Genomic DNA, 26427 nt, shown 5'->3' on the forward strand with positions numbered 1-26427 from the left:
GCAGGATAGAGCTTTTTGACAGGCAACTTCAAAATTCTGTATATTAGATTCAGTTGTAAATGAGCACAGGAGGGGAATACTCTGGGCTGAACACTTCTGAGTTGATGGAGGATGTAATTTCAATTCACTGAGCCTGATACTCTTCCCAGTGGAGTAAAGCAAAAAAAAAAATCTCATTGCTTTCAAAGTGAGACCAAATTAAGTAGCAAGTCCATCAGTCAGTCAGTACAGGAGATACTTTTTAACTTTAGAAAATTAAGAGTTGTACTGTATCTATTACTAATTTGTATTTAAATTAACTCAGGGCATGCCTGAGCTTTGCTGCCAACTGCATGAGTCTGAAGGATATGGAAATTACATTACTTACATATCTTACACAATTTACTTTTCTATGTGCAACACATACTATACTGCACTGTGTTACATTGAGAAAATACTGAATTACAAAGCAGCATCTCAAGCCTTAGGAAATGCCAGAAATAAGTTAGCCCATAAGGCTAATTCTGCTTTCCTGTGAATATACATTCAAAATGTGTTCCAGTGACATGATCACTCTATGATTCATCTCAAAAGGCCTTTATCATTCCATTCATGGAATGAACAGTACCTGAGTGAGAATGCTTGCTACTCAGCATGTGGCTCCATCCCTTATTTCCTAAATAATACACTTCATTCTGAAGGCTATATATTGATTTTATCAGGAGGGATTTTTTAAAAAATAAATCAATGTCTGAAAACTAATTTCAAGGAGTTTATACTTACATTTGCAACATTCCAACAATATGATCTGGGTTTACTATTCCTCTTTTGGTGCTAATGGATTACAAATGTTCTCCAACTTGTGCTGGTCTACCTAAAGAAATGAATACCTGATTATTTTTTTCCAGACAACTTTGCATTTGAAGTAGTTCCTTTATCCAAAGCAGAATGTGCATAACCTTCAGTGAAAATTGTGAATTCCCAGTGTAACTCCTGGGTTTAAACTCAAGCCTACACAAAATGGAGAGCATATCAATGATTTATCTCACATGGCTTATATTGCATAGAGCCTGGGTAGAGACAGGGAGTCGAGTTCTCTGAACACCATTCTGCACCCGTATCTGATCTTCACTCTGCCAGTCTTTCTAACTGCACAGAGTACACTGATGCTGCAAAAGAAGTAAGGATTAGCTAGACAACAACTTCTCTGAAAGACCTTAAGCTGATTAGGACAATGCTTTATATCATGTGCACTTCATCAGGCAGGGAAACAGTGCAAAAAGTTCTTTGATCATGTCTCATGAGGTGTCTTGATATACTAGTTACCACAGGCAACTTTAATTCTGAAATATTTTTTAATTTTTCTTTTTTTTAAACTGAATGATTAATCTTAGTATTCCTCAATACAGGAGTTTTTATGTGCACAATTTCCTAAACTGATCTTCTCTTCCCAAGAAAAAAGACCATATGCCAGAACACATGAGGCCACAGCAACACCCACTGTGCTGCCTGACTGGGCCTGAATTATGGCATCTCATTCAGCCCTGAAACGTATAGTTCTTCAACAGTTTTCAACTGCCTATGAGACCACTATGCAAAGAAAGTAACTTCTAATGATGGAAAGCAAACATTGCTGCCCTCACCGTGAGCAGAACTAAAGTTCCCATTTTCTGGCTGCTCATGATGGCTATTTAGAAACAGCAAAAGGCCTTGGGTGCTTTGGAAGCCCAAGGTATTAATTAGGCAGTGGAGGAACAGGCTTTTGTAGTCACAGGGCTTTCTCTCCTCACCATTTTCTTATCTTCCTGTTCCTCTTCAGCTATCTCTGACATCCACCTTCTTGTAACTGCCAGGCACAACATCAAGCTTGTGTTCCAGGCTGCTCCTCTTCTCCCATAGCCAGGCCTAAAAAGCTGGCAGCATCTACTGACAGCTTCTTTGCTCAGCCTGAGGTCTGAGAGGTTCAGCCCCCTCTGAATGGACGGGAAAAAGAATTACAGTCAAAGCCTCACTTGGTTGCTGCTGTCTAAGGTTAGAATCAAGATTGCCTGGAGCAAAGGGGAGTTACAGAAAATATATCTGTCAAAACTGAGTACAGCAGGGCCCAGAGAAACTTTAGTATAACTTAGAAATAGATGGACAAATTTTCACAGGGTCTGCAGAAAGCACACCTAAGTTGTAAAAGATAATGAGTGTGCCAAATATCAAGTCCTTTCTCCAAAGTATGAAAGAACGAAAGATTTACAGCCAAATTGTTTACAGAATTTAAAAAGAAAACACCCTTTAGATTTTTTTTTATGAACTCCTTTCGAGAAATAGCTGAGCAATTCTCACTTAAGCTTCCCAGAAGAATTCGGTTGCAGCAGACAAGCAGCCTGGAAGATGCTAGCTGGAATTGTAAAGGTCTGGCAAAATAATCAGGTACTGCCAACCAGATCTTGGAATTCACAAAAAAGATACCTGTGCCTCACCAAGTAATGTAGGTATTTTTAGTGCAGGCAGCTGATTAAAGTTTTCTAAAACCAAGCCAATTTTATTTGCAACAAAATTGTAGAGAACATGCACAAATCATAGGGGTAACTCTCTTCTGCAAATATCACAGAAGGGATAGGAATCAAACATCTAATATTTTTAGTATGCTGCTAGTTTCTAACTATAAACCCTACCATTTGAACAGAAATATTATTCACACTCCACTTGCTGGTGATTTTACATAGATATATTACCCTGATGGGCTCATTCCAGTGTTCATAGGACTCAGCACTGTAACAAAAATCAGTACCTCACTGGATCTCCTTGCAGATATCAAACCCCAACAAGCATATTAGTTTTTTACTACTTATCAACACAAAAACTGTGATGCATTGAAAACAAATTACATGAATCAGATGAAACAAAAGTGTTTATGATACAGAGCAAATTTGCTTTCTTTCACATTTATTTAATTAAATAATTAGATTTCCTTTGGTGCTTCCATAGTCCCACACAATATACATTCACATTACTGGAGAGTACACTTGGATCCCAGACCACACCACTCAGAAGTCAGTCAGACATAAGTGGTCAAATACTTGGTCCAAATACAATTAATACTCTAGTTCTTATATAGTGCAGCAAGCATTAACTGAGTTCAGGCACCCTACATCACAAACTCATAGAATATGCTGAGCTGGAAGACACTCATCGGGATCATTAAGACCAACTCCTGACCCTGAGGAAACTGACTCCAGACAGGATTCCCCAAGTCCATATGCTGGAGCATTGTCCAAACACTTCTTGAACTCTGTCAGACTTGGTGCTTGGACCACTTCCTTCAGGAGCCTGTTCCAGTGTCCAAACACTCTCTGGGTGAAGAACTCTTTCCTGATATCCAACCCAAACATCACCTGACACAACTTCAGGCCATTTCCTTGAGTCCTGTCACTGGTCACCACAGAGATGAGATCAGTGCCTGCCCCTCCTCTTCCCCTCATGAGGATGTTGAAGAGCACAGCAAAGTCTCCCCTCAGTCTCCTCCAGGCTGAACAGACCAAGTGACCTCAGTTGTTCCTCATCAGGATTCCCCTCCAGAACCTTCAACATCCTCATGGCCCTCCTCTGGATCTTCTCTAGTAGTTTAATGTCTTCTATTGTGGCACCCAAAAGTGCCCCCAGCCCTCGAGGTGAGGCTGCCCCAGTGCAGAGCAGAGCAGGACAATCCCCTCCCTTGCCTGGCTGTGATGCTGTCCCTGATGCCCCCAGGACACCCTTGGCCCTCCAGGCTGCCAGGGCACTGCTGGCTCATGTTCAACTTGCCATGGACCAGAACCCCAGGGGCCTTTCCATGGCACTGCTGTCCAGCCTCTCATTCCCCACTCTGTCTGTACATCCAGGGCTGCCCCATCGCAGGTGCAGAATCTGGCACCAGCCCTTGTTGAAGTTCATATGGTTGGTGATTGCCTATCCCTCTGATTTGCCCATCTCTCTGTGGGGCTTCTCTGCCTTTAAGGGAGTCAAGAGTCACTCCCAACTTAGCCTCATCATCAAACATAGTAACCCTTTGAGTTCTGTGTCCAAGTGATTTATGAAGACAGTGAAGAGCATAGGGTGTGAGATTGAGCTCTGTGGAATCCCACGGGTGACAAATCACCAGCTTGATGCAACACCCTTTACTGTAACTCCTTGTGCTCCACTCATCAGCCAGTTCAACATCAACTCTTTAATGATTGAGGAAAAGAAGAAAATGCTAATATAGATGTAGACTTGAACCTTACTGTACTCTGCAACAATTTAAAGCAGGATTCCAGCCATGATTTTCTGGTATGTCAAATTTAACCAATTATTACACCCACTTTTCCTGTGCCCAAATAAATTCACAAATGAGAAAGTAAGGTGAAGGCCATGACAGTTTATTAGGAAAACTGTACCTGTCTGATAAGGTTGTATGAATACATATCACAGCTTAATTTCCCCCTGGACATGAACATGTCATTAATACTAACCTCCTAAAACACTTCTACTGAACCAAGATCAATTTCTGAACAGGTCTTAATACCTCCATGTAGAATCAGCTTGATTATAGTCTCATCTAATTACTGTAAAGACATTTACTAAAACAGTATCTGGCTTAAGCAAACATTAGCCATGGAACTCGGCTCAAATCTGGCTCATCACTCTGTCACATAATTAAATGACATATGGGAAAGCAGGAGTACCGCTGGGAAGAGCTGTTAGGGGAAGTGGTGAGTTTTGAATGTGGAATGAGACACCATGAGGAAGGTAAAAAGCTAATCAACCCTGTGACTGTGGTCCTTATTTTATGGTCAATCTTGTTTGCAGAACTGTTTCAACAGGCTGGAAATTGAGTCTTTCCTCACTGATTGTCCTTTCTTTTACAAATACTCGCTTTCCCCTCTTCATTATTCTGTATTTTACTGCTTTATGTGTGTACTAGATGCACCACCAAACACAGCTTGTGCAAAACAGCCATCTCCAAACATTTGGAGATGAATCTTAGAACAAAACTACATTCTTACATGTTATTCCTCTGAAACTGAGGTGTGGGGTTAAACCAAAAAAACTCACATAATTGTGTGAAAGAACTGCACATTTCTGCTGCATAGGTGAGGAATGATTTGTACTTAACTGTAACCATTGCTCAACTTCCTTTTCCAGGCTTTCATTTGTTTAAGTTATTTTTGATTAATTCAATTAAACAAAAAAATAAACATTTTGCTTCCTCTCAAAGTTTTGTTATTTTGGTTCAGAAGAAAAAAGATAGGATAAACAAAAACCCTCTTTTATACTGACCTATGAGAAGGAAATCAATAGGTAAGAAATACAGACTAATTCAAGGGAAATAAGCCATGAACATAGTGTTTACATATCTATAAATGCCCCCTGCTTGTCAAAAATATTTATACAAAAATTAAGACAATTGTTAATTCTTAAGTGTTACAAACATAAAAATGCCACCTGTTTTCCAAGTCAGTTCAGCCAAGCCTTCAGATCATTTATTTACTGATAATCCCCAAAAACTTTTAACTTAGTAAACTAATGAATCACAGTGGAGTTATACTCAGACAACTGGCAGTGCAGATGCAAGTCTGAAGTTAAATTGAATCAGCAACTGAACAAAGAGCAAACAATTTGAAACTTAAAAAAATGTTGCAGCCACATAGCTTGCATTAATATCCCCTTGATATATGCAACTTTTATTATGCTAGCTCTTCAAATTTCCACTTATAGTAATGCTGTATACAAAAATAAACCAACAAACAAAACAAAACACACCAAAAAAACAAAAAAAAACCCACCCCACAACCCACAAAAAAAACCAAAAAAACAACAACAACAACAAAAAAACCAAAAAAACCCCAACAAAACAAAACAAAAAAAACCCCCAAAAAAACCACAAAACCCACCCCTCACTGTATTATTTATTTCAGAAAGGGAATTAAATGGTGTATTTTTGTACATGTGCTTAACATCCTAGTACATTTAACAAGTAGTCTTGATTTCCAGGGAAAGTGTGAATAAATTTAACTTTTCCCTTTTGAGCCAACATTTGTCATAAGAAAGTACTTGCTATGCAAACGGGATGGCAGCTGATTTTTTTTCCAGTCAATGTGAGGTTTCATCATCAGTTCCCATCATAGGCACCAACCCTTCATTCATTTAATCATAAAAATGTGACTTACTAGAAAAGGAAAAATAGAGTCTAAAGGCACAGAATCACATAGCTGCTCTAGTAGGAATCTGTAAACAGAGAATTGTTTGAATTTAGGAAATCCAAATCTAGGAAAGTAAAAAGGCATCTGAAGCAGGCATTTATCTAGCCAACTTCCTTAAATACCCAAAAGGTTTTGAGGTCTATGAAGTATGCACTAAATACCGTATTTCAAAAAGCAATAAGGCAAATAGTATACTCATTATTTCAGAAAAGTTACAATGGTGTAGGCATACACAGTATAACTTAGTTACAACGCGTGGTACTGTTTCTACTACACAGCCCTATAACTGTTTCCTTTCTACATAATCAGAGATTAAACCTGGCTTCCAGGTGAACACAAACCCATCCTTGTACCGCCATCTACCACTGGCAACAGCTCTTCAGCAGCATTTGCTCTGCTGCCTGGGTCACATTTGTGCTGAGCAAAGTCCACAAATCAGGAGACTAAACACTGTCATACTTGTGAAGAGCTTCTTCTAGCTTTTGTGTCACTTTTTGAAAAAAGAGTATTTGCTGTTGCAAGAAATGCTGCATCTGTGATTTAAAGTCCCTCACACGAATTTTGTGGAAATGATTAATTTCTGCGAGGGTTGCAAAGGAAATAATGTTACAACGTTCTTGAATGCCCTCAGCTTTTTGGAGCTCCATCTTCCCCTCTTCCACGTGCCGCTTACTCTCCTTTACTTTGGTAAGGGCTCCTGTGTAAAGAACAAAATGAAACAGTTGAACTGTAAGGACTATGTAGACTTGACTACTGAACTTTAACAAGTGATTTAATAACAACAAGGATTTGTATAAGACTTATTCTCAGTGTATTTATAGGTGTGTATATACAAATGTCTGAATGAAAGACAATAAAACAAAAGCTTTTTAAAGTAAGAAAAATCATGGACCAGTGGATCCTGTGTAAAAAATAAACTCAACAATTTTTAAGGCTTAAGCATGCTAAAGTTACTAAAACATCCTATTTTACAACCTTAAAAATCAGATGGTGTCCTTCAGAGAATAACTATGTTATCATTATACCAGTAGAAGAGTAAGTAAAAGCACAAGAAAACTAGTCAGATCAATTTAAGCCTACATAAATATCAGAAAAATAACCTTTTTAAGAACTGGACTATGTGAAATATCCCTTCTCCCAATCCTTGTGAAATGTCAAAAGTGTATCTTAAAACACAAAATCTTGTCAATACATTTTTTTACTATTACACCAGAGATATTCCGAACCGAATTATTGATTACCAAAGAATCTAAAAGTTTATCTCAAAGTCACAGATGCCCAAGCAGACCTTACAGAGTGTTGTAAAATGTAGTAGAACAGAACTGAAAATCCTCCCTCTCCTAAAATAGCGAATTAAGGAACACGCATCATACAAAAGCAAAGTATCATCCAAAACAGACCTACCCAAATTAGAGCCATCTTAAGACATTCATATTGAACTCAATTTCCCACAGAGCAACTTCTTTGCTTTACTTATTTTATTCATACAACTAAACCAAATCAGACTAGCACAAGTTTTATCATCTCACTAGATTTTCCTTTAAATATTTGTAATGTCGTAACTCTCCCTTCAGATTACACTTTTTACATGTGACTACAGTGCGCTGCCTGAAGGCCAAGGGCAGTGTCTTTCTCTGGGGGCTGCGAGGCAGAGGCAGCATTCCACACCTTCCTGGCTCCCATGGCATGACAGCGGGATGGCTAAGAGCCTGGCACTGGCTGCTTCTGCTGATTAACCTCATCATCTCCAGCCTGGCTCCAAAAACATCACTGAAAAAACTTTTCCACATGCAGTAGTGCTGGCAGTGACACTGCGCCAGAAGATCTGTATGTTGCCCTCTAAGGAGTAAGGAATCTTACTCTAAGGAGTAAGGTAGGGTATGATCTGAAAAACACTTAATCCCTTCTCTTACAAAAAGAACACTTCTTTCAACAAATTTAGGCTTAGCAAAAATTTTTCTGCACTCTGTGGGCACGACAGGAATTTATGCACAGCTGTGAAAAACTGAAATTTGGGACTTACTGGAAGCCAGATGTAGCTGGTTAAATAAACATGACAACTCTTCAGTTGTGATGTGGGAAACAGCTTTAGACTGTTTATTTCTAAAATGACCAAACTGGAAAAGAAATACTGAAATTCACAACATCAGCAGCTGAAAGCATAAGTAAGCTCTGGAGCATGTATAATCTTCAGATTATTTTACATCAATAAAAAACACACATTACCAAACAAGACTGCCCTCCAGATTAGATATATTATGCAATTTTTTGCTATTAAAAAAAAAACAAAACCAAAAAAACCCAAAGATTTATAATTAGTGAAGGAATCCAGTAGGAAAAGTACAGTACAATCATTAACACTACTCTATTAATGCATATGGATCATACTGGTCCTGTACTGGAATTTCCTTTAAAACCTGGATAGACTATAACCAGATGTGAGCAACAGATGACAAAGCTCATATATATGCTTAAATATAAAGCTATACTTCTTTATTGCTTGTTTTTTTTTTTTGAAATGCCTTTAAATGAACCTTTTAATTATTAGTAATAAAATTAATCTTAAAATAACTCCATAGAGGGATAATTTTATCTTATTTTAGGACAAGCAAAGAATTCTCCCTAAACACAGAGAAAAATCCCCCAAACCCATGTGCTTTACTCTAAGAAGAAATTAATTATTTGTACCAAAATGTAATTTTTAAGCTGTTCAGCATCTACTGCAATTTGCAAGACTTAGTTTACCAAATTCATGTTATTAGTTTTCATGGGTTATGAAAGCAGCTTAAGTAACAAAAAACTCCCAAATTTCTTCCAAACACCTTTCCATAATCTACACTTCTTGTACTTCAATCTACGTGAGCAAAACCCCAAGCTGGAACAGAGTTTTATTGATATGGAAGGTTCAATGATTCATCCTACAGTGAACAGGAGAAGACAGAAAATTGGGAACTGGAGAGCAGCCCCTTGTGTATATCCCTCGTGAAGACAAGGGTCTTGTTACCATCAGAGGTAAGAGAGATGCCTCAATAGGTGATGGCAACCTTTAATGACCCCAGCTCACAACTCTGGACCTGCTGCACCCCAGGCTGTACACCATGAACTTCCCAGCTCCACCCTCACTAATTGATCCATCACACTCAGCGCCTAATCTGGAACTTCACAGCTACTGCTGCCACCCTTGGATGGGATGCTGGTGTGAGCAAAGCCCACCAGTCTAGAAGTACACCTGCAGAAATTTCTCCTGGTTTCTGATTTTAATTATGTAAATACCTAGTATTGGTTTGGATAATAAAAAAAAAAGGAAGATGTATTTAAAAGAAAAGAAGGCTAAATCACAGCAGTCCAAGAAAAGGCTAAAACATATTTTAGGAAAAAGAAACAGAAGAAGCTACCTCCCAATGCATACTAGTTCAAGGAATACTCCTTCAAAGTACATGCCTGGGATAAATATATAGCAGTGCACTGTTCCCAGAGGAATAGAATACATAAAAATAATTTCTTGGGCTTTTTTTAGATCCAGATGTACAAATTCTGTTCAATCTTGCTCATGCATTTAAAGATCTTCTCTCAGGAGTCATTTCCCAGTGATCAGGACTAGCTTTCAACAAGAGAAGAGGGCCTGGATTAAAAAATGATGCAAAAAACTGTGCCACATCTATTTCTGTTCTTAAAGGTGGGGAAAAGCTTATAGGAACACTGTTTGTCATTGCCCAAATCCTCACAGTAAACAGACTCCTGTGCTCACTGCAGCTAAGGGTTTAAAAGAGACTCAGATTTCAGTTCTTGTTTTGAAATATGAAATTAGACAACACAACATGATATAAACACATTCAACAAGGGACATTCATGCTAGCAAAATTTGTGCTAGTGTATTGTGCTAGAAGCCAAGAAAACAGGGACAATGCAGAGTTCTCAATAGAAATAAGTCATTTCAAGCCATAAAACAGCGTACTAATAGCAACTTAAATGGGTGCTGAGGAGTTATGAGGAAGAGTTATATACATTCAGGAAAAAAAAAAAAGTCCTGATTTGGGTCAAACAATATATTTTCACATCATCTGCATTTTTATTCCAGTAACAAATGTTTTGAGATTGTGTGAAGTGTCAAATAAGGATGGGTTTGGATCCATACACTCAATCTCCCTCCACACAGGAAGTACACGTGTACTCCTTTGAATCCATGCTGATGTATATGTGTCTCAAAGTACAAGCTGCAGCCTGCAGTGTGGCCAGAAGGCAGAGGTTCTGGGGTTCCTCTCTTGCAGACTGCAATCCAGGCTGCTTTTCACTCAACTCTTTAGTCTCTCTAGGAAGGCAGGCTTGCCCTGTACCTACCAGCACATGCAATCAGAAGCCAAAGAGCAGTGATACTTGCTAAGGATGTACCATCTTTCCCTTTCCATCTCTTCTCAAAACACCCAAATATCAGCTCTCAAGTGCTGCTTGCAACAGATAGTGTGAAACATCAGCTGTGTCCAAAGCTACTAATCCACACAAAGAATTCTTCAGGGCAGAAGCCCTTCTTTTGCTGTCTATTTGCACAGTGTTTACTACAATGACATCTGTTTCATGGCAGGGCTTGCTCCATTCTTAAAAAACACAAACAGTACATTGCTATAGCAGCAACAATTTAACTGTGTACAGTAATGCATATGGATGAAACACGAAGCATCAGTTCAACACTGCTGAATACAGCACCTGAAGCAGTGGTAAGCACCAGCTGAAATCACTGGGGTCTGAAATTCACTGTCAGTCTCAAGAATCCATTAAGTCACCAATATATTGAAGTCTTCAGTATCTCACTTCAAAATATTCAACTTGAAAACTCACCCAGCTTGTAAGAGCCAGCAGGTTAATTTTTTTATATCCGATGATTGTAATGGCTTTATCATTGCAGTCATAAAAGTATCTCTTTCACTTCAGTGATAAATTATACTAAAACAAACACATTTTTTTACAATCGCTCAGCAGCTGTACCTCAGAAATCTTGTGCAAATAAAATTATCTATGCAATAAATATTTCATCTTTCTACTACCAGCAAGCTACAAAATAACATTTAGTGCACTACTTACTAGAAGGTAAAACAACACACATTTCCATACCATTCATCTGTCCGGCATATTAAATATTCTAATAGGATGAATGATGTGTCCTTCAAAGCACCTTAATGAAGAGAGAGCTTTGAATTTGTCAAACAACTCCCTTTGCTTTACTTTTCTTACAAGAAATCTAAGAAACTATCTCTAATGGAAAAGGAAAAAAAAAACATATTAATGATGCTGCTTTCATAAAATGATGTAGAAGCAGATAATGTAACTAGAAATATTTTCTTTTTCCTTACTTAATGATGAGATTATTTAACCAGAGATCTTTGCTTAAAGATTTGAAAAAAACCCTAGGAAGCTCACGTGCATAGAAACAACATTATTTCTAATCCAGCAGAGTGCTGCCAGAGCAAATTGGTCTACATGGTTGTCCCTCTTACTCGATCCAACAAAGATGTTTTACAATATGTCTCAAATGACTAATCTAATAAAAGAATGCAAGTGGCCTGGGGAGAGAGATGATGCCTTAGCTTTATCATTGCCTTAGCTATGTGATTAGGTCAGCCTTGGGTTACACAATAACTCCAGCACAAGGGAAATTGCAGAAGCATTTCATGACTGTCCTGTTTTCAGCTAGGATAGAGTTAATTTCTTCTCAGTACTGTTACCATGCTGTGTTTTAGATTCAGAATGAGAATGGTGTTGATAACACACTGGGGTTTTTGGGTTTTTGCTATGGCATGTTTATTCCAAGTCAAGGACTTCTTTTTCTCCCTCCTACTCTCATGTTCTGCCAGTGAGGAGGTGCACAAAAGAAAACTGGACACAGTTGGGCAGACGATTGGAACTGACCAAAGGAACATTCCACACCGCAGAAGCCATGCCCAGGATATAAACTGGAAGGAGCAACCCAGAAGCATGGCAGATCTGGGTTCGGAAGTGGGGTCTGGCATCAGTCAGTGGGTGGTGAGCAGTTGCATTGTGCATCACCTGTTTGTTTCCTTTTTATTATCATTATTAATATTTACCATTATTATTGCATTTTACTTTAGTATCAATTATTAAGTGGTCTTATCTCAACATACAAATTTTACTTCAAGTCTCCTCCCCATTCCACTGGGGTTGGGGTGGGGGAAGAGAGAGGAAAGGGTTGAGCAAGTGATTGCACGCTGCCTAATTTCCAGCTGTGCTCAAACTTTACAATGAGATAACACATAGGGTGAAATCCGACTCTGAAAAAATCCCCAAACTTCTCCTTCTCAATTGAAAGTGAAATAGTTTGTAACAGAACAGAGATTTTGCTATACTGAGATTATTTTCTTAAGAATGCTCTGAGCACTGATTAACAAAAGAAACCTACACTGAGATTCTGCAAATTCTTTACATTTTCTGGCCAAGATTTATAATGGAAAGCAGCATAATAAGAATTTGCCCGAAATTAAAACCAGAAGACTTTTTCAGTAGAGACAGAACTAAAAGAAATGTGACAGGGAAAAAGTACAATTACAGTTATTAATATTGGAATAAGTTGCTTTTTAAAAATCTAGTTTTACAGATTTACATAAAAAAAAAGCAAGTGATTTTCAAAACCAAAGGCAAAATTCTGCCACTTGCTCTTGCTAAGTGCCAACAGAATAGTTTTAAAAGCCAGTTTTGGCATTTAAAACATGACATTCTTCTCATTTAGGGCACAAAACCACTTTAAAAACATTCCCTTTTCCATAGTGAAATGTCAGAAATATAAAATACAAATACATCAAACTGCAATTATTGTAATATTACAGAGGTTTTTGTAGATGCATGAAAATGGCTATAATGCTTTTAGAACCTGCAGCCTAACAATAGTTAAAGTGAGCTTTGTTTTTAGTTGTTTTGTTGTCCATTGCTCACAAAAAGCCCAGAATAACATAGTACTATTCTGTAAATTTAGGTTTTTAAATTACAGCACTCTGCTGACATCTAGATCAACACTGACTACAGTTATTAAAATCAGTCATAATCATTTGTTCTTTCAGTTACCCCATTGCAAAGCTTATTGAAGGCTGACACTAAAAAATACATTCTTCAGTTCCAAATGAAGTCACTTTTTAATCTACACAACTCAAGAGCTCACACACAAAACAGTCTTTGCTAGATATTTCAGAACATTAATTAGCTGTAACCTCATCTGATGGTCTTAACTTACAAACTGATTTAATTAACATAAACCAAATTAATAATAATCATGCCAGAATGAACAGTGTAAAAAGTCAATTTTTCAAAACTACAAGGGTTACTGGTAGTTTAACTAATATTTTTTAAAATTTTAAATAATCTGATTAGACCCATTGAGCATACATCTGTCAGTTGGTGTACACAGAGGAAGAGTATACAGAGCTGATTTATTTATCCAAATCTACAAGGACTATAGTCATACCTGTGCATGTTCAGAGAGTGTAAACTGATCACACTACTGAAAAAATATTTAAATCTCCACACTGTCAATGTGCATTTCAGTCCAGAGTACCACAGAGGAATCTATGAGCCCCTCCAGTAACAATGTTTTGCTGGGCCATGCTACAACCACACTGCTATGTGAGCAGATGCCAGAGCTTGCCTTTGGAGGAGTTGATAACAGAAAACAAGAGCAACATGGTCGAGTAAATGAAAGAAACATCATAGAATTATCATTTTAATGCATCTACCACCCCACATAACACCATTAACAAAATTTTTTAAAACCCCAACCAAACATAATGCTAGCTAGCCACATAGAAAAAGTGTGTAAAATGAGATGAATATTTTTCCATTCAAATTTTGAATGCAGAGATGTTTAAAACTGTTATCTTTTGACACATCGTACACTAACAGTCTTCTAAGCAAACACATGACCTTATTTTAGACACTAAAACATGCTTAATCTGTGTTTGGGAATAGTTTTGTCTTTACAAGAACCTACAGTGATGTCTGAAAGGAGGTCCATCAGGAATCATTTGACTGTAAAATCTAGTTAAACTATGTGTACAGCTGTCTGTTATCACACACATAACATTTTGCACCACAGCCTGAGAGGCAAATGCTAACTAATGCTGGGTTTGCCTAGTTCTAAGGCACTCTATACTTTTTGGCACTCACATGTACCATTTAAAAGAGTTTTTCTTCGGTGTGGTTTCAGCTGGCAGTGCAGACTAGGGGAACCAAAAGAGTGAAACATAAACTAGGCTGGTCACCAGAAACATAGTACATTTGCCCATCAGAAAATTAGTCATGTTTTTCAGAACCACACTTGAAAATTTAGGCAACTGGAATTTGCAGAAGTACCAAGATGAAACCTTTTAGTCATTATTAGTACTTCTCATTAGTTTACATCTAACTGGGGCATCAAACAAGCTTTCTAATACAGAACTCTGCTTTTCCAGAATTGGAGTTGGTTTATTAGAGTTCAGTTGTCACAGGTTTTGAGAACTAATTTTTCCTAATTAGGATGCTAGGAACAAGCACTTTATGTTAGAAAGATGCTCTAGACTTTTAACAGCTTTTGTAAAGGCCCCGTTCATACTGCCGACTTCAAGACAAGAACGATCAGAAATTATGCTGTCTATGGATAAAATAAATTAATTTTCAGTAGAAATGGTTAATAACAAATGAGTATAAATGACTCTTCCTTCTTCTTCTCTCCAAAATGGATTTAAGCACTATTATATTAAATGCTCACTTCTTTCAAAATTTTAAAAGATTCATGGGATGTGGAGGGACAGGGGAACACAGGTAACACTGTGTATCAACATCCAACTGTTACTGAGAGAAGTAAGTATAAATGCAAGTTCCACTGACTCTTACATCACTGCTTTATTGGGGCAGAGTGAAACACCTGCTTTTGGATGTTGTTTTCTGTTAAGGCTAAAAGAGAAGCAAAGAACAACAAATACAAGTGTTTGCTTGTCCATTATCACCTGTTTAATTCCACTCCTGTCCTAAGATGAGCAAATAAAACATATGTGGGGAGTTAAACATAAATTCATATAAAAGAGTCAAAATGCAAATGAAATGCAGATACTGGTTTATGTTATCCTAGTACCCTTTAATTGCCCTCTCCTAGATATCTGAATGTTGCAGTTTCTCTGTAAGAACAAAAAAGAGGTAGAATTCCTGTTGCAGAAAAAAATATTCAAGGTAAGGCATAATTAATGCAACCAATTAAAATATGTTATATAATACAAAAGCAGAACATGTGAAAATTATAATATAATGCTATACTCACATTATTTAACAGAAAAGCTTCTTTAGGATACTGCTAACTAGGCAGCATAGCTATTCATGCATATAAAGGTTCAAAATCACAAACATTCTAAAAAAAAATCAGAATACTAAGTTGCTTTTACCATAGGACAACAAAGTAATGTAAACTCCGAATCACAGGATGAACCTGCTTTTCACATTTTTAATGAATGAACTCCATGTAGGCAAAAAAAGCATGATTACATTATGATTACAGAAGTTGTCCACCCATGATGTGTACCTACTTAAAACAAAGGCTGAAAACATCACACTTCTTCCTGTTCTGCTACAATAACAAACCAAAGCCACTGGCAAGAACTGAACAGATTGTTTAAATGTTGGTGGGTTGTTTGAGTTTTTTTCAATTTTATTTAAGTCCTCATGGCTTTTATGAAAGGTACAAACAAGACTGCATAAGAAAGCATGTGCCATTTGCTTGCTCTAGTCTGCTGATAAGGCTCATGTCTGGGGACTCAGCCAAATGTAATTTCCTATTTTTTCAATTAAAATTTTCAAATTCTGTGTTACTTGAACCAGGAAATTTAAAATACATAAGGTGCCAACTGGATAAGTTTACACAGTCTACACTTACAGACTTGGCATTTTAACTGTTCAAACAAAGTCTAACAATGAAGTCATGAAAAGATGCTGGAAAGGCTGAAACACGTCCTTGTTCTAAAGGTGACTTACAAACTAAAAAAGTTAGTCAGCTTGTTTGTTTTTGATAATGTGCTAACGAAGAACTGGAAGAGCTCTGGGAGCTTCTTTCCATTTTCAGTATACCAATTCTTGTCTTCCATGTTTGGACAGAAGCCCTACCAGCCAGACTAGAAGCACCCAGAGCTTCCGTAGAACCATCCCCCTATATAGATTCTTCATATGTCTCTCAAAAGGCATTACTTTGTTTTTGAAATAGAATGACTTCCTCCTTCTACAATACAATTTTTAATTATTCAGTGTTTACACTGTTTTACTACTTCCTAGCAGCTCACAGAGCCTTCCCAGTAGATAAGGCCTTACTGCTTGTGGTGAGTAGTATTGGGGCATTTTTTATGATCTGACTACAAATCTGATGAAGATTTGTATTTATTTAAATATGCACTGCCTGTAGTCAAACCTAGAAGTGTGAGCTCCCATCAGAACTTCTCCTGTTAGAATTAAGAGGGTAGACTGGACAGACTTTCTGGTGTGCAGTAATGCATGTAGTCTCTCCCACAGAAGGAACAGCTATAGTCTTCCTCTGATACCAGCAGGTTTTGAAAAAAACCAAGCCACTTGTGTATTAGTAGCCATGAAATGTCTCTCTGTTACTGAAGGTGTATGATATCAGACTAGTTTCAAAAGGTAATAGGAAAAAGATCCATCACAACAACATGAATCTCACTCCCTTAGAAAGCCACAGAGATTGTGGGGAAGTGAAAGAGAAAAAAGAATCATAAGAAGACCCATGTATCTTTCATATAGGCAGAGCACAGAAGTCCTCTTTTTTTCTCTTACTGTTTAATTTTCTTCAAGTAAAGCCATTGCTCAATTTTAAGTTGTTTACTCCTGTCCTCTGACTTCACACAAACTAAGGCAGCTATAATTTTATACAGTTTCTAAATGTGAATATTCTTTCACATTTTAGTTCCATTTCCTTCAGGTTACCTCTAAATATTGAGACAATATTGGGTAATGCGGCAGCAAGCAGACAGTGTTACATCATCACTGTGACAGCTATAGGGAGGTTGACATGGCAAAAAAAATAGAAGACATCCAGGAGCAGTACATCCTTTCTTACCAAAGCTCTTACACAGATGAAGTGTCCATCTCCTTTTACTGCTGCAAGGGTCATCTGGCTAGGATTGCATGCCTAGCTCTTACCCAGCAGCTACCCGAGTTGAAGCCCATGCAAAGTGTATGCACTTGAGGCACAGAGGAGGAAAAAAACCCTACAAGGTGGATAATGGGAAAAACAGTGATGAGAAAAACCCTCTCTTTAAGAAGGAAGTAAGCATGAGAGAAAAACACTGTTTTTATACTGTGATATAAAGTTTTAGATGCCAATATTAACCAGGCTGATTTATTCATTAATTTAAATACCACTTCTTCTCCCTGGGGGGAGGAGGGAGAAGGAAGCCGAAAATGTTCTAGGTTTCAGTCTGTTTGGGTTTTATGGTGCTTTCAATTTTGATGCATTTCCATCTGGATAGATTTTTCATCTACAGTTTTGCAAACAATATAAAAATATATTTGTCAATATTCTAAAAACACAGCAAATGTATTCTATGTCTAGATTTAAGTTTGCCTCAGGTAAATAAGACTATTTGCTTTACTTTACTTTTCACAAACAGTGACCAAAAACCAGTAAGTCATTCAGGTATTTTTAAAAATAATTCTCTTAAATGCTGGCATGAAAAGGAAATGGAATTGCCTGTGTCTCAGGAAATATTTAGACCACTTTTACAGGTCTCTTTTGTAAAAACCATTACCAGAAGTTCCTCAAACATTACTATCATAATGTTAAGAGAGAAGAAATCTGGAAAGCAGAGATGAAACAGCATGTTAGTCTGTACTTCCTCCACTTTTAGGAATCACAAGAGGCCAATTATAGTAATTGCTAACACAAAACTCGAAAGAAGAATATCCAAAACTCCCCCAACTTCTCTACTCTACTAAATAAATACGAAGACAAGAGAGCCAGACAAGAATGAGCTAGGATACTAGTATATACTATCTCCAATTCCCACAAGTGCATGAATTTTCTCAACTTGCATGGATGGGCCTGCAGTGAGCATTTGTGTTAAAGATTACAGAAGTAGGAAGATTGCTTCAAGTTGAGCAAAGCTTTAGCAATTAATACATAGAAATTATTTCACCAAGAATGTCTAGGGAATTTCCCCAAGTATCTTTAAATGCATAAAAAAGAAGGTATTATCCATAACAATTGGGAAGCTGATTTGCTTCTCAAAATTAAAAAAACTGAACCAGTATTTCTTGAATGATACACCAGTTCTGCAACAGAAAATGATAAAATGCAGTTTAGTGTTTTGAGCCTCCAGAACTTAACATCCCTCTTCTGCAAATGTTTTGTCAGAGGCTAAAGAAAACTGTGTACAAGTGTATCTGTCTAATATGTACCTTCCATTCAAAGAACCCACATATATGCCCAAGAATACTTCCATGCATGCGCATCAGAAGCATTTACCTACAAGGAGCTGAGGGCTAGATGCATGAAAGAATTGTGATGTTTAGAAGCTTGAGACACCACTCTGCCATTGTCTACCCTATTCAGGTACTGGTTCTCCCTAATCACTTAGTTTTCCAAACAAGACCTCTAGAACAACAAGTCATTCTAAGGGACGTATGCCTTGGTACTGATATGATCTATGCCAGCCTCAGCTGGACTCTCAAACATAGTATTTCCAGATGGAAATGTGGGGTTTCCAACTGGGCACATTCTTTGCTGTAGGGCTCAATCTAATGAATCATCAGACCTGGACTAGGGTGCATATGAAACCAAGAAAGGTCTCAAAGCATTGACCTGTTGATCCTCAACTGGCATGTGGTACAGAAATGTTCAAATACTTTGTCTGTCTCTTCTGTAGCAGGAACTTTAACTCTTCCTGCAGAAAATTCCTTACACACTAGGAACTCAAGATTAAAGAAAAGGCATCTTGTAAAATCTCCTATTGAAGCTATTGCCATTTAATAAAATATCAATTAACAATATTAATAAGATAATGAACAGTTTGAAAATATTTGCACAGTCTGTTGGTACGTGTGTTTTACATAAATGACACAAATCAGATCACATATGATGTCCTCAGCAGAGAAGGCTGAAAGACCTGAATCCCAAAACAATTAAAAGCACAATAGTTAACACATTTTACTGGTAAGATGCAGACAAAGCAACAGCAAGGCTTATGTGGCTTTGGTTCATAATTCTAGAGAAAAAGAAAAAGTCCACATAGAGGGGAACTTTTATCTCTGTGGCTCTTTTTGCATAAGTTGCAAAAAGAAAGTTTTTAAACAAAATCTCAGACATGCAGAGTTCTCAGTCCATAGCACAAATCACACTTAGAAACCACATTCAGCAGCTCTTCAGCTAACTGCAGTACAGCAATAGCATAACAGGACAAAACAGTTAAAATTACAGAATCACAGAATATGCCGAGTAGGAAGAGACCCACAGGTATGACTGAGTTCAACTCTTAGCCCTACAAGGGACATGTCAAGAATCATACCAGGTGCCTGAGGGTATTGTCCAAATGTTTCTTGAAATCTATCCGGCTTGGCGTTTGGACCATTTTCCTCAGGAGCCTGTTCTGGTGCCCAAAAACCATCTGGGTGAAGAACCTTTTTCTAATATCCAGCTTCGACCTCACCTGACACAACTGCAGGCCATTCCCTTGGGTCCTGTCACCAGTCACACAGATATCAGTGCCTGCCCCTCCTCTTCCCCTCACACGGAAGTTGCAGGCTGCAATGAGGTCTCCTCTCAGTCTCCTCCAGACAGTGCAGACCAAGTGACCTCAGTTGTTCCTCATCAGGATTCCCCTCCAGAACCTTCAACATCCTCATGGCCCTCCTCTGGATCTTCTCTAGTAGTTTAATGTCTTCTATTGTGGCACCCAAAAGTGCCCCCAGCACTCGAGGTGAGGCTGCCCCAGTGCAGAGCAGAGCAGGACAGTCCCCTCCCTTGCCTGGCTGTGATGCTGTCCCTGATGCCCCCAGGACACCCTTGGCCCTCCAGGCTGCCAGGGCACTGCTGGCTCATGTTCAACTTGCCGTGGACCAGAACCCCAGGGCCCTTTCCATGGCACTGCTGTCCAGCCTCTCATTCCCCACTCTGTCTGTACATCCAGGGCTGCCCCATCGCAGGTGCAGAATCTGGCACCAGCCCTTGTTGAAGTTCATACGGTTGGTGATTGCCCATCTCTCTGATCTGTCAGGGTCTCTCTGCAAGGCCTCCCTCCTCTTGAGGGAGTCAACAGCTCCTCCTAGATTTGTATCACCTGGGAACATGCTTAGTGTCCCTTCCAGTCCCAAGTCCAAATCATGTATGAAGATGTCAAAGAGCACGGGCCTGGTGATGGAGGTCTGTGGAACCCCCGTAGTGACAGGTCCCCAGTCTGATGTCACTCCTTTCACTGTAACCCTTTGTGCCCAGCTCATGAGCCAGTTCTGACCCATCCCATGATGTGTTTGTCCAGCTGTGAGCTGGACGTTTTGTCAAGAAGGATGCAGTGAGAGAGAGCAATGGAAGCTTTATGGAAATCCAAAAAGATTGCACCAATTGGCTTCCCTTGATCAACTGTTTGGATTACCTTGTCATAAAAGGAAGACTCAATAAGCAGAACTTTCCTCTCATGAAGCTGTGCTGGATGTGACCAAGAACTGCATTGTCCTTCAGGTGTTTTTCAACACCTCCCAGAATAAGCTTCTTCATAACTTCACCAGGCACTGACGCGAGACTGACAGGCCTGTGGAAGGAATCCTCCTTCTTGCCCTTCTTGGGACATTTGCCAGCTTCCAGTCAGCTGGGACCTCTTAGGATTTCCAAGACTGCTCAAAAATCAATGAGAGGAGCTTTGTAATGATATCATCCCACTCTTTGAGGATTCTTGGATGAATCCTATCAGGCCCCATAGATTTGCAAGGATCCAGCTTGAGCTGCGAGTTAATCATTCTCACATTCATGGTCCTCCAGCTCTATGCACAGACAAAGGCATATTTTGGTACAGCAGCCTTTGTTCTTCCATCCTTCTTAGGTCCAAGGAATATGATCTTGGATTTTATCAGAAGTAACCAATATACTTGCATTATGTAGCAAAAAAAAAAAAAAAAAAAAAAAAAAAAAAAAAAAAAAAAAAAAAAAAAAAAAAAAAAGAGCACTACTCCTAATTTCAGGGTTCATAATTTTGAAGGCATGGCCATTTAAACAATGTATCAGTCAGGCTGCTGCTTCTGCCACTTATAAGGGCACTTTGGTGTCATTTTACTGCTTAATGAGCTTGTACACTAGAAAATAAAACCCCTGAACAAAGACATAGCAACTCTATTTTTCAGATTATTTCTTATCACAAACACAGTTTCATAGCTGTTGACTATACAAACAGATATTTATATAATCTATAGGGAAATATTATTTCTCAGAACTGGCAACTCTCCCAGAGAGCAAATTTAAAACAAAGCCTTTATGTTCCAAGAACACCAAACAGTTAATATTTTCATGTGAAGTTTACAGATTGGCATTGAAAAGCTGTACCTTCTTAGAAGTACCCCTTAAGAGTAATAAACCAGCAATATGGAGCACAAAACATGACTCTCAGTTTTCCTCTAGTTTGCTTTCTTGTAACAGAAACAACAACACACAACCCACATAAGTCAGTTCCTGTCATGGCCATGTACACTCAAGAGACCACCCTCTCAAGCCCCTGCCATATTCCTATGACTTGTATGTTCCATGGATGATACTGAGAACACACTGCTAGGCTCAGAGGCGCTGGAGCATTAATAGCTGCATGCAGAAGAGCTTTCTCCAGTCTGCTCCAGGATAGTGCTCTAGCCCAAAATCAACTCTACATACTTCATGCTCATACACTGCTCTAGTTATTTACATGAACCTTCAATAAGTGTAAATTCAAATAGAACCACAAAAGAAATAAGGATGGTTTCAGCACATATCTTATTATTCCAAATCCTCTCTTCAAAGGCTTGTTTCCAAAAATACTTCAGTGAAGACCTCCATATAACCTTAAAGCTTGAGGATGTATTATTAAAATAGTATATACAGTCTGCTGTATTTTTCTGTCTAATACAAGTACCTGTCCCTTTATTTTTTTCCAGAAGCTTACAGATAATCCTATTAGATGACAACTCACTTTAACATGCTCCCAAACATGAGGCATTGCCAAGGCCACTCATCTCCCCAAATCTAAAATATTTGAAAGCTGTTATCAAAACACAATACCACAGCAGCTAGCAAAGAAACTCCTCAAATGCTAACCTTCACACCTCCCTTTCTTCTTCAAAATAGAATTTAGATTGTTTAAGTTTCCACTCACAATTTTTGATATTTGACAGGAGAATGGAAATCTGACTTCGATGCATACAATTTTTATGAAAAGCTTATTTTCTTAAATAACAACAAATTGTGCACTTTGTAGCAACTCTCTTTCCTCAGCTGTTCGCAGCAATGCATACCTCTGGACACCTGTCTTTCTGCTCTGTTGAAAAAACTTTTCCAACTCTTTTTACCAAACTTAGTGTACTGTTCCAGACGCAAAACCCCTGGAAATGTCCTGCAAGGACAAAAAGACCGATTTGCTCTGGGTGACAATTCACTTGGGAAGTGAATCTCCAAAATAATTTTCTACAAAGCTCGTGCATTTTCAGGGATAACTTATGGATACCCATTTCGGCAGAACATATGTGATGTTCTCTTGGTCTGTTTTACAGCTCAAATGCCCACACCCTCCTGAACTTTGAGTTGAAAACTACAGGTAAGGAAGATAATACAAAAATTATGGACTTACCTACTTGCAGTGGTAAAGAATGTATGACTATCAATAATTTAACAGCAACATCTCCTCATATACAGTACTACAAACTTCTGTTTTTCTGAACAAGTGTCATTAGATATATAGCAGATTTTTTTTCATTTCTGAGTTTCTTCCTTTCTGACAAACCACAAAGTACCTTACAACTAGCAATCTGAACCTGGATAGCATGTTTCAGCTAGAAAGATGCTGAAAGGTTAACAGGCAACCAGCATCTGTTCATGACAATAAGGGCGAAGGTTGAACAACTAAGAACACTGTAGCTGACCATTACTTTCACAGACACCACAGGACACTTGGCTGAACAAAAATGCCCCAGCAGCCTTAAACATCTCATCAGACTGATGCTGCAAAACACACACCTCCATGTGCACCTTGAAGAGAGCGGTCAATCAGAGGAGCACCTGCATCATCATATTACTTCATATTCATTACCTAATAGACAAAAGATTTAAGATACCTCACATACCTCAGAGTAATAGATGTTTGCATACCACCTGATTTCCAGGGTTTGTAAACAAGCCCAATAATCTTTAATGTACAGGCAGTTTAGTTAGACCCGGCTGCTTTCAGAGATACACAGCCAAATGCAGCAACCTCTGATCAGCAAAACTCCCAACTATGTTTAGGCCTTTGGCACGAAACAAAAATTGTCACTGATGTGTTTTTTGTATTTCTAGTGAGAATTTACCTGAGTAAACACTGGAAGATTGAACACAAGGCCAGCAAGCAAATTTAGGCACTGGTTCCTCTATCAGTTGCATACCACTGATAGATAAAAGTTAAATTTTTTCAGAAAACAGAGATGGGTCTTACCTTTCTGCACATGGATGATGTCTGGAAAGTTGGCCAAATGCCCCTGATATAACGCTAACAAATCCATCACAGGATCTAGGTCCTGCCGGGGCTGATCTGCAAAGAGATCCCCGATGGCATCATAGGCTTCTGCAGTGAAGGCTATGGCTTGGTTGAGGCCAGCTGAAAAGGCCTGCTGGTCCAGCTCAAATGCCTGACTGAGGCACTTGAAGGAGTGCCCCACCTTCTGGTATTCTTTCTTGAAACCAGTGACTTGTTTGCGGGCAAACTCATTGGCTGTGTGATTAAGTTGCAGGGCACTCTCATCCATCTTCTTGGTGAAGGCTTTGAAGCCATCCACCTGGCTTTCCACCTCCTGCAAGTCCAGGCTGGCCCCAGGGCCTGTGGGGACACTGATGGTCAGAAAAAAGTTGGCACCCACCATTTCATCCTTTTCAGCCTTGCGCTTGCCCTGTTTCCAGGCCTTCTCATCTGTGCTGGGACAGGTGAGGAAGTGCTGGAAGGCATCACACTGAGCGAGCACAGGGTGGCTGCACATATGGTCCATCCACCATGCCAAGCCTTTGCGACGTTTAGAGATGAAGTCCTCCTCAAAGCGGCCAGTGGCCTGCTTCTCTGGCAAGTGGGGCACGGAGATGACAGGGAACTTCTCAGCTAGTCGCCCGTAGAGCCAGTCAAAGTGCTTGTAGCGGCGGTGCACCTGCTGCCCGGTGTGGCTGGGCACCAGCTTGTAGGCGATGTAGCTCTTCATGCCCTTGAATTTGGTCTGTTTGGTGGGGTCCTCGATGGAGCACTGGAAAGGATAGGGGTTCTCTTGCCACTCGGGGCCTCTGGGGCCCAGCACCACGCACAGTTTGTCCCCGTCCTTCACGAAGCCCGACGCCTCGCCCAGCACGAAGGCCTCTCCGCCAGATTTGACGAAGGTGGAGAATCGATTGAGATTGCGGCTCACCGTGGCCGAGCTCTTGGCGGCGCCGCCGCCGCCGGGTGGGTGCGGGTGTCCCGGTGGGTGCCCCGCGCCGCGGGGGCCCAGGGACGGCTCGGAGCGGGTGGACAGGCGGTACCGGCCCGAGGCGCCGCCGCCCGCCGCCTCATAGTCGGGGTAGGAGCTGCCCAGGGCGCCCGGCTCGTCGGCCACCGTGGAACTGTCGTCCCAGTCGTCGTCCCAGTCGTCATCGCTGCCCTGGCTGGGCTGGTAGGAGCCGCCGTAGGGCGGAAAGGGATACCCGGCGGGGGGCGGCGGGAAGGGCTCGGGCGGAGGCTGCTGCGCCGCCGGTTTGAAGGCGGCGGGGGGCGGCAGCGGCTCGAATCCGCCGACGGGGACGTTTGCGTAGCGGGCGGGCGGCGGCGGCTCGGCGGCGGGGGCGCGGATCACCTGCACGTAAGAAGCCGGGAAGAGCCCGCGGTCCCCGCGGCTGTTGACGCCCTCCAGCCACCCCTCGATGTCCTGCTCACTGCACAGGCTCAGCACCTCGTGCTCCCGCAGCGAGATCTCACCCGGGTTCTCCGACCTGAAGTCGTACAGCGCCCGCGCCCGCAGCGCCATCGCCGCCCCCCGGGGCGCTCCCTGGGCCGCCGCCCCTCACTGCGCTGGCGGGGCTGCCGCACCAGAGTGCCACCGCCCTCGGGCTTCTCGTCCCGTCGGCGGCCTGCCCGGTACAGCTCCCGGTACAGCTCCCGGTACAGCTCCCGGTGCCGCTCCCGGAGCCGCTCCCGGTGCCGGCGGCGGGCGCGGGGCCGGGCCGGGCCGGGCCGTCCCACGTCGCCAGTTGCGCTAATCCAGAGCCGAGCGGCAGGGCGGAGCAGCCGAGCGCAGAGCGGCCGCCCCCATCGATAGTCCCTCCCCTCCCTACGCCCCCTGCCGGCCGGGGGTCACGCTGGGCGTGTCAGCTGTCGCCGCGCCCCGTGGCCCGGTGTCTCTCGGCCCCGCCGGGCCCCCGCCGCTCGATCGCCGCTGGCGCCTCCCGATCCCTCGAAGGCGCGTCAGTCTTCCCCACATCTGGCCGGGAAGGTTCCCGAGCCCTCGGGTCTTCTCCCCGAGCTCCGGTGCCGCCGCCGCGGGAGCCGCGCCAGGCGGGTGCTGGGTGGCCGCGCTGGTGCTGCTGGCGCTCCTCCGGCTGCCTGCAGCGTCCAGAGAAAAAGAATGTCAGGTTTTGCTCGTGCATAACGCGCATTTTAGCCTTCGTGAAAAATGTAGTCATGCCACAGATGTTGGTTTTCTATGGAACAGCCTCAGTCCGGTCGAGGTGCTTTTTTTGCCTGCCTGGTTATTTACCACTTGTTTCTCCTGGTCCTGTGTTGTCTAGTCATATGGATCCCGTCCCGTTAATCTCTTTTACCTCTCTTTGGATCCCTAGGTACAAGTTTCTCTCAAAATTTCTACCTGTTCACGAGCAATTAGAAGGAAGTGTTTCAGAGGACATGTTCCAAGTTTCTGGTCCCCAGTTCTTAATGTTTTCCTATAAGCATCTGGATATCTTGCTTATTTCTCTGCCATAGTTTAGAGAGTATGTTACTTCACACATTTGTGTCAAATAATTTGTCTTCACCTGGAATCAATTCACTGGAAT

At 40.7% G+C, this 26427-nt stretch overlaps 2 protein-coding genes across 4 annotated transcripts in view; one reads left to right on the forward strand and one right to left on the reverse strand.

The window, feature by feature from the left end:
• Positions 1-25517, reverse strand: part of SNX18 (sorting nexin 18) — an 88822-nt gene extending 63305 nt beyond the window's left edge. Inside the window, exons 1-2 of one of the 2 annotated variants that reach the window (XM_054002678.1) lie at positions 23858-25517; positions 5839-6888 (exon numbers count right to left, since the gene is read on the reverse strand). In XM_054002678.1, coding sequence (XP_053858653.1) covers positions 6635-6888; positions 23858-25403 — 1800 coding nt within the window. In that variant the 5' untranslated portion in view covers positions 25404-25517 and the 3' untranslated portion in view covers positions 5839-6634. Of the gene's footprint in view, positions 1-5838; positions 6889-23857 lie in introns of those variants that run through there. The other variant, XM_054002679.1, reaches the window with a different exon arrangement.
• Positions 24983-26427, forward strand: part of ARL15 (ADP ribosylation factor like GTPase 15) — a 281674-nt gene continuing 280229 nt past the window's right edge. The window contains exon 1 of one of the 2 annotated variants that reach the window (XM_054002684.1): positions 24983-25052. The gene's annotated coding sequence lies outside the window, so the exon portion shown is untranslated. The remainder of the gene's footprint in view (positions 25053-26427) is intronic. The other variant, XM_054002683.1, reaches the window with a different exon arrangement.

The sequence above is a fragment of the Vidua macroura genome, chromosome Z (genome assembly GCF_024509145.1).
Source record: "Vidua macroura isolate BioBank_ID:100142 chromosome Z, ASM2450914v1, whole genome shotgun sequence".
NCBI classification, from domain to species: domain Eukaryota; kingdom Metazoa; phylum Chordata; class Aves; order Passeriformes; family Viduidae; genus Vidua; species Vidua macroura.